Source organism: Hyperolius riggenbachi, chromosome 4 (assembly GCF_040937935.1).
Source record: "Hyperolius riggenbachi isolate aHypRig1 chromosome 4, aHypRig1.pri, whole genome shotgun sequence".
In the NCBI taxonomy this organism is placed as follows: Eukaryota; Metazoa; Chordata; class Amphibia; order Anura; family Hyperoliidae; genus Hyperolius; species Hyperolius riggenbachi.
In genome coordinates, this window is record NC_090649.1 from 311,198,811 (window position 1) to 311,212,430 (window position 13,620).

Here is a 13,620-nt window from a genome sequence, read left to right on the forward strand (position 1 = left end):
CAAATTACATTATTAAAAGGAAAATGAAATCAGCAGTCCACATTTGATTTCCCCCACTTCCTTTTTCGGTACTACACATATTTGGCTCACTCGGTTTAATTTTCCTTCTTTTTGTGTTCAGGGAAAAGTGCCTTCTTCCCCTTCAACTTGCATTGGAATCAAAGAATATCAAGCTAGCCCAACATGCCCTGGCAGGAATGCAGGTAAGAGCTGGAAAAACATCCAGTCAGCTAAACAGCGTATTTTACTTTATACACAAATGCATGAACTACAAATACATGTATGCAAAATGTCAGCTTTTTATTTTCAGATGTTTGTATATGGTAATGATTAAAGGAAAATGTAACTCAGCAAGTAAAAGCTGTCAGCCTGTTTTGCTGGGCAGTCTTTGTAGTGCATCCCAGCTGCCAGGTCTCCCTCAATGGCTGCATCATAATTTATTCACTTGCACAAGCTGGTTCAACAGTTAATTACTTAATGAGATTATATAAATGGTCGTCCTTTCTTAAAAACTTATATTGTTATCATGCTTGTGATGCATTGATCATATGCAATGGAAACATTTATAATAGCTTGTATTCGGTTTGAGACAACAGGCTGAACATAGAGTGTAGTGACCTCAGAGCTGACGCACTGCTAATGTTTTACTGCAGAAGCTCCTGGCTGACGACAGATTCGTATCCGTGGAAACCGACTCAGACGAGCGCCAGCTACTCAACCAAATGCTCAATGCTGTTAAAGTGACGCCGTCCCTTCATGAAGATTTGCAAGTTGAAGTTATGAAGGTATACTGTTCAAAATAAATCATTGGCTCACAATCCATTAGTTGTGAATATTGATGGTAAAATCTATTTTCTTTCTTCAGCGATGCCTTTTTTATCAGTGTTCTGCATTCATTTTAAAAGCAAGCCTCAATAAAGGCCATTTCATCTTAACATTATATACCTAATACTAACCTCATTCCCTGTTGCCTTATCACCTAACACTAATGCCTAGTACTCGCAATGCAATTTTCCGTCAAATTGACAGTCGAATCGATTATTTCAGACAGGTTTGATCTGATTTCCGATAGTTTTTCCGAACGATTTTCCAATCACATCTATCCAAAACAATCGGAAATCAGATTGGACCTGTTGGAAGTAATCGATTTGACCATCAGTCTGATGGAAAATTGCATTGTGTGTACTAGGCATAACTTTCCTCCCAGCTACCTAATCACCTAACACTACCCCAAGCTACCTTATTACCTTATTACTGAAACCAACTTCCCTCCCTGCTATCTTATTGCCTACCACTAACCTCCCTCCTGCAGTTCTTGTCCTCCTGCAAGACAGCTGCTGTTCACCCCTTTTCCTTCTACATGGACTGTTCCTAGATGCCTGCGATGCACATTTACTGCATTGATGTGCACAGCAGAAGTTGGTACATTTTAAATAAACCAGCTTTCCTAAATAAAAAAAATAAATAAAAAATGAGATCTTAATGTGAAGGGGCATGTCCCGATTGATCACCAAATCAAGTTTTGAGAGTAATATACATTTTATTAATATTCCTTTATACAAAATTGCAATGATAGCAAACAAACATTAAAAATGTGTCTGGGGCCCGGCTGACTGCCACAATGAACTCCACATTGTGCTCAACAACCTAGGCTAGCTTGAGTTCCCTGTGTAGGAAAACCGCCAGATGGAAAGGATCCAAAGTCTATACAATGGTAGAAACAGATATCACTCAGGTGAAACTAAATTAGCAATAATGAGACCCATAAGGTGGCAATATAGGTGCATGTCATCAGCAAGCTTTACATAATGGCACTTCAGCCAGTTATCAGCAATCATGTAGCAGATTATGCAGATGTAAATCAAGCAGAACAGTTCAACCAGCCAGTTGTGTTTATAAATTCCACACTTCCCACAGACAGGATATTTGAATTGATCAGGTGCTCTGTAGAACCATAGATCTTAACATCAGTTGGTTGTGCATCAGGTATAGCATAAGCCTGTAGTGTGCTGAGCAGGAGGGGGTACAGCGACCCTGAAGCCAGACATACCGCAGCAGTGGAGAAGGATAGCAACAGTTCAGCTAGCAGTAGCAAAGTTGATGCACAGCTGTATATGACAGAGATGATGGCACTTACAGCACAGCAGCTACTGGACCGATCAGGATGTCCTGCCCAAACGATGTCCCTGCCGCGGATAGGGATAAGGGTCTACAGTGGAAAGTGGCTGGACAGCTGAGTGATGTATGCCCACTCCCTGCCGTGGAGAGCAGTATGGGGGTGCTCAGAGGACCTCACAGCGAGTTGGCAGGCTGGAGGAGGATAAGCTGGGAGCAACCCAGATACATGGCGTGCAGCACACCCTCTACACGTTTCGCTGAGTTTCCGGCTTCTTCCGAGGGGGGTGTACTCTGCTAACGCCACTGCTCCTATTTGGCTGGATCCCCGTCTGGCACGTCCTGCCTGCCGAAGGGGAGAGGGCGAAAGAGGCATCCTTAATTTAAAAGAATAGATAAAAGAGATATATATATATATATATATATATATATATATTATTAGGCAAATGAGTATTTTGACCACATCATCCTCTTTATGCATGTTGTCTTACTCCAGGCTGTATAGGCTACTACCAATTAAGCATATTAGGTGATGTGCATCTCTGTAAGGTTTTATGGACTGATGAAATGAGAGTGAGTCTTGATGGGCCAGATGGATGGGCCCGTGGCTGGATTGGTAAAGGGCAGAGAGCTCCAGTCCGACTCAGACGCCAGCAAGGTGGAGGTGGAGTACTGGTTTGGGCTGGTATCATCAAAGAGGAGCTTGTGGGGCCTTTTCGGGTTGAGGATGGAGTCAAGCTCAACTCCCAGTCCTACTGCCAGTTTCTGGAAGACACCTTCTTCAAACAGTGGTACAGGAAGAAGTCTGCATCCTTCAAGAAAAACATGATTTTCATGCAGGACAATGCTCCATCACACGCGTCCAAGTACTTCACAGCGTGGCTGGCAAGAAAGGGTATAAAAGAAGAAAAACTAATGACATGGCCTCCTTGTTCACCTGATTTGAACCCCATTGAGAACCCGTGGTCCATCATAAAATGTGAGATTTACAAGGAGGGAAAACAGTACACCTCTCTGAACAGTGTCTGGGAGGCTGTTGTTGCTGCTGCACGCAATGTTGATGGTAAACAGATCAAAACACTGACAGAATCCATGGATGGCAGGCTTTTGAGTGTCCTTGCAAAGAAAGGTGGCTATATTGGTCACTGATTTGTTTTTGAATGTCAGAAATGTATATTTGTGAATGTTGACATGTTATATTGGTTTCACTGGTAAAAATAAATAATTGAAATGGGTATATATTTGTTTTTTGTTAAGTTGCCTAATAATTATGCACAGTAATAGTCACCTGCACACACAGATATCCCCCTAAAATAGCGAAAACTAAAAACAAACTAAAAACTACTTTCAAAAATATTCAGCTTTGATATTAATGAGTTTTTGGGGTTCATTGAGAACATGGTTGTGGTTCAATAATAAAATTATTCCTCAAAAATACAATTTGCCTAATAATTCTGCACTCCCTGTATGTATATGTTTATGTGTGTGTGTGTGTGTGTGTGTATATATCTATATATACAGGATCTTCTCAAAAAATTAGCATATTGTGATAAAGTTCATTATTTTCTGTAATGTACTGATAAACATTAGACTTTCATAGATTTTAGATTCAAATACACACAACTGAAGTAGTTCAAGCCTTTTATTGTTTTAATATTGATGATTTTGGCATACAGCTCATGAAAACCCAAATTTCCCATCTCAAAAAATTAGCATATTTTATCCGACCAATAAAAGAAAAGTGTTTTTAAAACAAAAAAAGTCAACCTTCAAATAATTATGTTCAGTTATGCACTCAAGACTTGGTTGGGAATCCTTTTGCAGAAATGACTGCTTCAATGCGGCGTGGCATGGAGGCAATCAGCCTGCGGCACTGCTCAGGTGTTATGGAGGCCCAGGATGCTTCGATAGCGGCCTTAAAGAGAATCTGTATTGTTAAAATCGCACAAAAGTAAACATACCAGTGCGTTAGGGGACATCTCCTATCACCCTCTGTCACAATTTTGCCGCTCCTCGCCGCATTAAAAGTGGTTAAAAACAGTTTTAAAAAGTTTGTTTATAAACAGACAACATGGCCACCAAAACAGGAAGTAGATTCATATACAGTATGTCCACACATAGAAAATACATTCATACACAAGCAGGCTGTATACACCCTTCCTTTTGAATCTCAAGAGATCATTTGTGTGTTTCTCTCCCCCTGCAGCTATCTTCCACTGAAGTGCCAGGCTGTTTCTTTCTGCAGAGTGCAGACAGCTCTGCCTGTATGTAATTCCTCAGTATGTGAAAGCCCAGCCAGCTCAGAGGAGGATTTATCCAGCTTGTAAAAGATGAGAGAGAAGAGAGAAGCTGCTCTAATCTAAATAATACACAGGCAGTGTGCATAGAGGGGCCTGGAGGGGGGAGATGCATCACAGAACCACAACATTGAAGAACTTGGCAGCCTTCCAGACACAGGCCTGACAAGTCTGACAAGAGAGAGATAAGTTGATTTATTACAGAGATGGTGATAGTAGAACGTGCTGCAGTAAGCCAGAACACATTAGAATAGCTTTTGGAACTTGTAGGATGATAAAAAACAGGATGCAATTTTTGTTACGGAGTCTCTTTAAGCTCATCCAGAGTGTTGAGTCTTGCCTCTCTCAACTTTCTCTTCACAATATCCCACAGATTCTCTATGGGGTTCAGGTCAGGAGAGTTGGCAGACCAATTGAGCACAGTAATACCATGGTCAGTAAACCATTTACCAGTGGTTTTGGCACTGTGAGCAGGTGCCAGGTCGTGCTGAAAAATGAAATCTTCATCTCCATAAAGCTTTTCAGCAGATGGAAGCATGAACCCACTTTTGAACCAGAAACAGAGGCAGAAGTGCCTGACCTGGGCTACAGAGAAGCAGCACTGGACTGTTGCTCAGTGGTCCAAAGTACTTTTTTCGGATGAAAGCAACTTTTACATGTCATTCGGAAATCAAGGTGCCAGTGACTGGAGGAAGACTGGGGAGAGGGAAATGCCAAAATGCCTCAAGTCCAGTGTCAAGTACCCACAGTCAGTGATGGTCTGGGGTGCCATGTCAGCTGCTGGTTTTGGTCCACTGTGTTTTATCAAGGGCAGGGTCTATGCAGCTAGCAATCAGGAAATTTTGGAACACTTCACGCTTCCATCTGCTGAAAAGCTTTGTGGAGATAAAGATTTCATTTTCCAGCACGACCTGGCACCTGCTCACAGTGCCAAAACCACTGGTAAATGGTTTACTGACCATGGTATTACTGTGCTCAATTGGCCTGCCAACTCTCCTGACCTGAACCCCATAGAGAATCTGTGGGATATTGTGAAGAGAAAGTTGAGAGACGCAAGACCCAACACTCTGGATGAGCTTAAGGCCACTATTGAAGCATCCTGGGCCTCCATAACACCTGGGAAAAAACAAACAGTCCTAGAAGCTAAACTGCAATAATATGTGAAGCCAGGGAGTCCACCAGTCCACACCCGGATCCTTCAAGGTGCAACAATCCACAGCAATAGAAGAAAAAGACTGGGTCTCCACCTGGATAAATGCAATTGTAGCACTATTTTATTGCACCATAGTGACAAAGCACTATGGTGCAATAAAATAGTGCTACAATTGCATTTATCCAGGTGGAGACCCAGTCTTTTTCTTCTATTCCTCCATAACACCTGAGCAGTGCCACAGGCTGATTGCCTCCATGCCACGCCGCATTGAAGCAGTCATTTCTGCAAAAGGATTCCCAACCAAGTATTGAGTGCATAACTGAACATAATTATTTGAAGGTTGACTTTTTTTGTTTTAAAAACACTTTTCTTTTTATTGGTTGGATGAAATATGCTAATTTTTTGAGATAGGAAATTTGGGTTTTCATAAGCTGTATGCCAAAATCATCAATATTAAAACAATAAAAAGCTTGAACTACTTCAGTTGTGTGTAATGAATTTAAAATATACGAAAGTCTAATGTTTATCAGTACATTACAAAAAATAATAAACTTTATCACAATATGCTAATTTTTTGAGAAGATCCTATGTATGTATGTATGTATGTGTGTGTGTGTGTGTGTGTGTGTGTGTGTGTGTACACACACACACACACACACACACACACACACACACACACACACACACACACACACACACACACACACACACACACAGTATATATGTATATATTATATATGTATATGTGTGTGCATGTACAGTGGTGTGAAAAACTATTTGCCCCCTTCCAGATTTCTTATTCTTTTGCATGTTTGTCACACTTAAATGTTTCTGCTCATCAAAAACTTTTAACTATTAGTCAAAGATAACATAATTGAACACAAAATGCAGTTTTAAATGACGGTTTTTATTATTTAGTGAGAAAAAAAACTCCAAATCTACATGGCCCTGTGTGAAAAAGTGATTGCCCCCCTTGTTAAAAAATAACTTAACTGTGGTTTATCACACCTGAGTTCAATTTCTGTAGTCACCCCCAGGCCTGATTACTGCCACACCTGTTTCAATCAAGAAATCACTTAATTAGGAGCTATCTGACACAGAGAAGTAGACCAAAAGCACCTCAAAAGCTAGACATCATGCCAAGATCCTAAGAAATTCAGGAACAAATGAGAAAACAAAAGTAATTGAGATCTATCAGTCTGGTAAAGGTTATAAAGCCGTTTCTAAAGCTTTGGGACTCCAGCGAACCACAGTGAGAGCCATTATCCACAAATGGCAAAAACATGGAACAGTGATGAACCTTCCCAGGAGTGGCAGGCCGACCAAAAGCGCAGAGAAAACTCATCCGAGAGGCCACAAAAGACCCCAGGACAACATCTAAAGAACTGCAGGCCTCACTTGCCTCAATTAAGGTCAGTGTTCATGACTCCACCATAAGAAAGAGACTGGGCAAAAATGGCCTGCATGGCAGATATCCAAGGCGCAAACCACTTTTAAGCAAAAAGAACATTAACCCTCCTGGCGGTTTGGCAAAATCCGCCAGGGGGCAGCAAATACGTTTTTTTAAATGTTTTTTTTTTTTTTTTTTTTTTCATGTAGCGAGACGAGGTCTCGCTACATGATAGCCGCTGCTCAGCGGCATCCCCCCAGCCCCTCCGATCGCCGGCCGCGATCGGAGATCAGGAGATCCCGTTCAAAGAACGGGATCTCCTGGAGGGCTTCCCCCGTCGCCATGGCGACGGGGCGGGATGACGTCACCGACGTCGTGACGTCAAAGGGGACTCCGATCCACCCCACGGCGCTGCCTGGCACTGATTGGCCAGGCAGCGCACGGGGTCTGGGGAGGGGGGCGGCTGCGGCGACGCGTATAGCGGCGGATCGGCGGGTAGCGGCGGCGATCGGGCACTGCACGCAGCTAGCAAAGTGCTAGCTGCGTGCAGCAAAAAAAAAATTATGCAAATCGGCCCAGCGGGGCCTGAGCGGTGCCTCCCGGCGGCATAGCCCGTGCTCAGCACGGGCTTACCGCCAGGGAGGTTAAGGCTCATCTCAATTTTGCTAAAAAACATCTCAATGATTGCCAAGACTTTTGGGAAAATACCTTGTGGACCGACGAGACAAAAGTTGAACTTTTTGGAAGGTGCGTGTCCCGTTACATCTGGCGTAAAAGTAACACAGCATTTCGGCAAAAGAACATCATATCAACAGTAAAATATGGTGGTGGTAGTGTGATGGTCTGGGGTTGTTTTGCTGCTTCAGGATCTGGAAGGCTTGCTGTGATAGATGGAACCATGAATTCTACTGTCTACCAAAAATCCTGAAGGAGAATGTCCGGCCATCTGTTCGTCAACTCAAGCTGAAGCGATCTTGGGTGCTGCAGCAGGACAATGACCCAAAACACACCAGCAAATCCACCTCTGAATGGCTGAAGAAAAACAAAATGAAGACTTTGGAGTGGCCTAGTCAAAGTTCTGACCTGAATCCTGTTGAGATGTTGTGGCATGACCTTAAAGAGAAACTCCGACCAAGAATTGAACTTTATCCCAATCAGTAGCTGATACCCACTTTTACATGAAAAATATAATGATTTTCACAAACAGACCATCAGGGGGCGCTGTATGACTGATTTTGTGCTGAAACCCCTCCCACAAGAGGCTCTGGTACCGTATGGTACTCTGGGCAAACTGCCACAATGTAACAATGACACACACAGGAAATGGCTGTTTATAGCGGTCTGTTAAAGCCAGAACAGCTACATAATCTGCCCACAGTAACAATGTCACCATGTAATACATGTCAGAATGTGAATCTGGGAGAGGAAAGATTTTACAATGAGCAAACTCTGACTAAATCATGTATACATAATTATTGTAAAAATTAAGCACCTTTTTATATTAAATTATTTTCACTGGAGTTCCTCTTTAAAAGGCAGTTCATGCTAGAAAACCCTCAAAGCTGAATTACAACAATTCTGCAAAGATGAGTTGGCCAAAATTTCTCCAGAGTGCTGTAAAAGACCTGTTGCAAGTTATCGCAAACGCTTGATTGCAGTTATTGCTGCTAAGGGTGGCCCAACCAGTTATTAGGTTCAGGGGGCAATTTCTTTTTCACACAGGGCCATGTAGGTTTTGAGGTTTTTTTTCTCACTAAATAATAAAAACCATCATTTAAAACTGCATTTTGTGTTCAATTATGTTATCTTTGACTAATAGTTAACGGTTTTTGATGAGCAGAAACATTTGTTTGTGACAAACATGCAAAAGAATAAGAAATCAGGAAGGGGGCAAATAGTTTTTCACACCACTGTATATATGCATATGTGTGTATATGTATATGTATGTGTGTGTGTGTATATATGTGTATATACATGTGTGTGTGTGTGTATATATATATATATATATATATATATATATATGGTATGTATGTATGTATGTATGTATGTGTGTATATATATATATATATATATATATATATATATGTGTGTATATATATATATATACACATGGCAGTGAGTGTGTCCACAATTAACGTATCCTATAAGTTCTTATTGGATATGTTCCTGGGGTCCATGCATGGCAATGGCAATTCCTGTTTCAATCCCCCTCGGGTGCACTTTAAGTAACTGCAAACAGAAAAAGAAAGTTTGCTTGAATTATGTAGAGATATGGTAGCAACTTAACAACTGTTTCAAAACAAATTTTATAATGAAACAAATGTTTACTTTGAGAGTGATTCTGAATGCTGTACTTGTAGCATGTGATATGGTTGACGTCCCATATGGCTAAGAAGGCGGATTTTAGTGCCTGTAAGTAACATTTCATCAGCCTGATAAGTTAGTGTGAGAGTAGAGTTAATTTTATGGAAAGTCAGTGATAGGTGTATTTTATAGGTTAGTGTTGGATTTACAGTGGGGTTATGGTTATTTTTAGACATGAGGGAGTGTCAGTTAACCCTGCTGATAACATAACTTTTCATAAAAGCAATGCAAAAAACCATGATGTCAGAGAAATGTACCATTCTTGCACAGCAAAATTGAAAATAGTGTTTGCATTTGACTAAACAGTACAAATACAGTGGAAATTGGAGCAATGCTTGCATTTTTTCTTAACTAGCATACAGTATGCAAAGTCTTTCATTGCTAAGTATGTGGTAGTTTTGTAGAGTTGTGAGACTGGTAAGAGCCGACTGCCTTTATAGTAGGATAATTGAGGGAAAGTAAATGGCAAGTCAGCAATCAAAGCTTGCTTAGAAACTGGAATAACCTGTCTGTCGTGAGTTGTCACCTATGCAGATTCCTTGGTTGTTCATTTAACAGAGGTATTTGTACAGCTTTTGGCATTGTTTAGCAGCTAACAACATGGAAGCTGGAACACTTTACTGCCATTAAATACAATGTACTACAAAGTAAGAGTAGTGCCAATAAGGTCCATTGTGTATGTTTATCAAAAGAACATTTGTTGCAGCAGTGGAGCAGATTAGGGATTCTGATTCTCTTGCAAGTTGCACCAATTTTGCCCCAGCAACTGCCTAAAATGCCCAAGTATTGCTATGTGAGCAGGGCCAGATCTTCTGGGCCCTTTACAAGAAATACACTGGTCCTCCCACACAACAATTGCACCTGCATCCCCCTAATGCATACTCCAGTATTCCAGTGCTTCTATGCTGTGCTTTCTACTCCCATGTGTGTTTTTTGTCTCAGCTTGTCCAAACATCCACAATGTATTTCAGTTTTCTAGTCCCGCTGAATTGGGTTCTGAATTGTAATGCCCCCCTCCTAACTATTTCCAGGTTTTTCTTTCTTTTCTTCACATTCTAAATATGTCCTAGCCTGTACAAAATTGACACATGCAATTGAATGTTGATAAGCTATGTCTGAAAATATGAAAAAAATGCCCTAGCCTTGCCCCCAAATCTATCCCAAATATCCAGTAACCTTCTAAAGTGTGACCCAGCTTGCTAGTGACCTGTGCTGTGTCCCAGCATCCCACTTTCTATTGGTCCGCAAAGTGTGTAGTAGGTTTCCAAGTCCATGGCTTTTTTGTAGGATGTCCCAGCTGTTCATCTTCTCCTTTAGTAAGTCTTAGCTTTCTATTGTATCCTTCAAAACATGTTTCCACTTTCCAGTTCCCCTCATAGTATGTCTCCAGATTTGTAAGGCCTCCTGTAGTGTGTACACAGTTTAGGCCACTTTTTCACAAGCATCTAACAGGCATGGCATTACCACCTGTCAGCTGCTCCTTTCCTCTGGCCGGGGGCTTGCTAGCACTCGGCACAGGCAGCCATCTCACAGAGTTGCATCTGAACTCAGACGCGTCATGAGACTTTTTTGCTGTATGGTGAAGCGCTGACACGCGTGGTGTTACAAACCCTTCTATTTGGTTGCATTTAAATTGCCCCCAAATTGCACTTATGGGCGGCAGACAGGACGCAGAACTGCCTGAGAAACAAGCAGTTTAGTTGTCCATAGAAAAGAGGTGATGGAAGGAAGGTGATGGTGACTCTGACCTTGCTGTCTTTACTTCCAGAGTCTGACCAAACTTTCACCATGAAATACTGCTATAAATTGGTACACACACCCTATGGTATTACAGCATAAGAATGAACCAGTTAAATTCTGAAAGATGATATTGATAAGTGAAAGGTAGAAATATTGCCTTTGGAACTGAACTTTGTATAGCCATGATTGCTACAGCTGTGCACCTATCCCTACAGGCTGGTCTCTCCTTCCTCTTATTCCCTGTTTGCAAATTTGAAGTCTCAGGCCGGTTTCACACTGAATATTGGTGGTAGCGGTGCGGCCTGGGGGCACCGCCAAAAACAGGCCTTCGAGGACCCATCTGGCAGAAGGCCAAACAGAAAGTGACGCCCACTTCCTGTTGGCGAATCAATGTCGTGCGTGAAAGCGTATTGCTATAATGCTTTCATGCATGCAAAACGCGTAAAGCTGCGGCGGTCAGTTTAAAAACACGTGCCATAGACTTACATGGCTTCCAATACACCGCAGGTTGCCACAGGACCCGCACGGTAACATAGATATGCACTGGCATTGGGGTACGCACGGCGCACCACACCGCATGACATGTGAACTACCCCATAGACTTACATTGCCCTAGCAGTAGGCTGTGGGAAAATGCAGCACCCCAACGCGCCAGAGTGAAAGGACCCTTGACCACTTGCCGACCGCACACTCATACCGTGCGGTGGCAAAGTGGTAGCTGGAGGACCAGCGACGCACATCTGCGTCGCCAGGTGCCTCCCTAATTCATCAGGAAAGGTCGCTCGCAGGAGCGGCCGTTTCCTGTTAGATCACGGAGCGGGTCTCCGTGAATGGCCTGCGAGCCGCTAATCGCGGCTCGCGGACTAAATGTAAACGCAGGAGACGTTTGTCTCCTTTGTTTACATTGAACGGCGCTGCTGCTACAGCAGCGCCGTATGGCAGGACGGCGATCCCCGGCCAATCAGCGGCCGGGGATCGCCGCCATGTGACAGAGGACAGTCTGTCACAGGCTGCACAGGACGGATAGCGTCCTGTGCAGCCCAGATCACCAGGGGTGAGAGGGAGGAGAAGGAGGGCGGAATTTCACCGCGGAGGGGGGCTTTGAGGTGCCCCCCCCCCCCCGCAACACCCAGGCAGGCAGGAGCGATCAGACCCCCCCTGCACATCATCCCCATAGGGGGGAAAAAAGGGGGGCGATCTGATCGCTCTGCCTGCAACCTGATCTGTGCTAGGGGCTGCAGAGCCCACCCAGCACAGATCATAAAAAAACATGCTGGTTCTTAAGGGGGGGGGGGGGGGGTAAAGGCTGAGTCCTCAAGTGGTTAAAGGGTCAATCTCTTAAGCAATCAAGCAATTTAATTTTCGGAAGCAATCTTTTGGTCTGATCAGATTGCTTATCATTTTCCCCTCCATTGGTAGGCCCAAACTATTGTTTCCGACTGAATGGTCAATCGTTTTGGGAAATGTGATCGTTAACAGGGCACCTTTAAACACAAAGTCCTCTGGAAGCATGGTTTCAAGTTGCAAATGTATTTCCTTCCTTTTGTTTGCCCGGCTCTTTTGATCTAAAACGGCATTGTATTGTACAGACTATTTTATCTGTTTGCAGGTCTTGCTCTGCATCACTTATACCTCAACTTTTGAGCTAAATGGAAGTTCTGTGCTGAAGATTGCTGAGGTGAGATTTATGAGATATTAGTGAACATGCTTATGTTTCTCAATAGTTTTTCTTCATCTGCCTTACTAACAGATTAACAAAATGGCCCTGATTCAATAAACTTGTCTCTCGAGATTTCACGGAATCAGTGAAATACCTTTAAAAGTCTCCAGCAAGCAAAAAAAAGTCCTCAAAATAAGTTGTAGCATTATGTTACTACTTCACTTGCTAAAATGTATCTTGTGGATAGATAAGGAAACCTCAGCCAACAAAGGGGATATTTTATTGCATCAGGGCCACTGTCTTCTTTCTTCTGATTAACCCAGCACTGATGTTTACTACATGCAACCTGATCAGTTTGATTATAGGAGGCAATGGCTAAAGCACCAGTTTAAAAATGTAGTTTAGTGGGATTCGATTTATACAGCTTGAAAATGGGCCAATCGAATCCCACCGAGGTGGAATTTGATTGGTCAATTTTTAAGCTGCTTAAATTTGAATGTAAAATATGTGTTACCTCAGAATTATTTGCAATGCATTATTATTATTTTTTATTTATAGAACACCAACATATCCCGTAGTGCTGTACATAGATATAGTACAATCTGTACACTGTACAATCAAGACTTCCTGTCACACAAGTACACATACATACGGTACATTTGATGTGCAGTTTGAAAGCCTCACCAACACTTGTACATGCTCGTTTGATAGAATACATAGAAACTGGAAACACAAGGGGGAGGTCCGCGCCCTTGTGAGCTTACATTTTAAAGAACAACTTACATTTTATTGACCAACCCTACCTAGTACAGAAATGTGTGCATTGTATGTTCTTCCTAGGTGGGAAGTTACACTTAGAAGCCACATGTAAAACAAAGTAGCGTTAAACTGGCCTTTAAAG

The 13,620-nt window shown here is 42.5% G+C and overlaps 1 protein-coding gene across 1 annotated transcript in view; it reads left to right on the plus strand.

The window, feature by feature from the left end:
• ARFGEF3 (ARFGEF family member 3) overlaps window positions 1-13,620 on the plus strand; it is a 128,652-nt gene that overhangs the window by 16,173 nt on the left and 98,859 nt on the right. Inside the window, exons 3-5 of the mRNA XM_068231665.1 lie at window positions 122-203; window positions 654-785; window positions 12,669-12,737. Of these exons, the coding sequence (XP_068087766.1) occupies window positions 122-203; window positions 654-785; window positions 12,669-12,737 (283 nt within the window). The remainder of the gene's footprint in view (window positions 1-121; window positions 204-653; window positions 786-12,668; window positions 12,738-13,620) is intronic.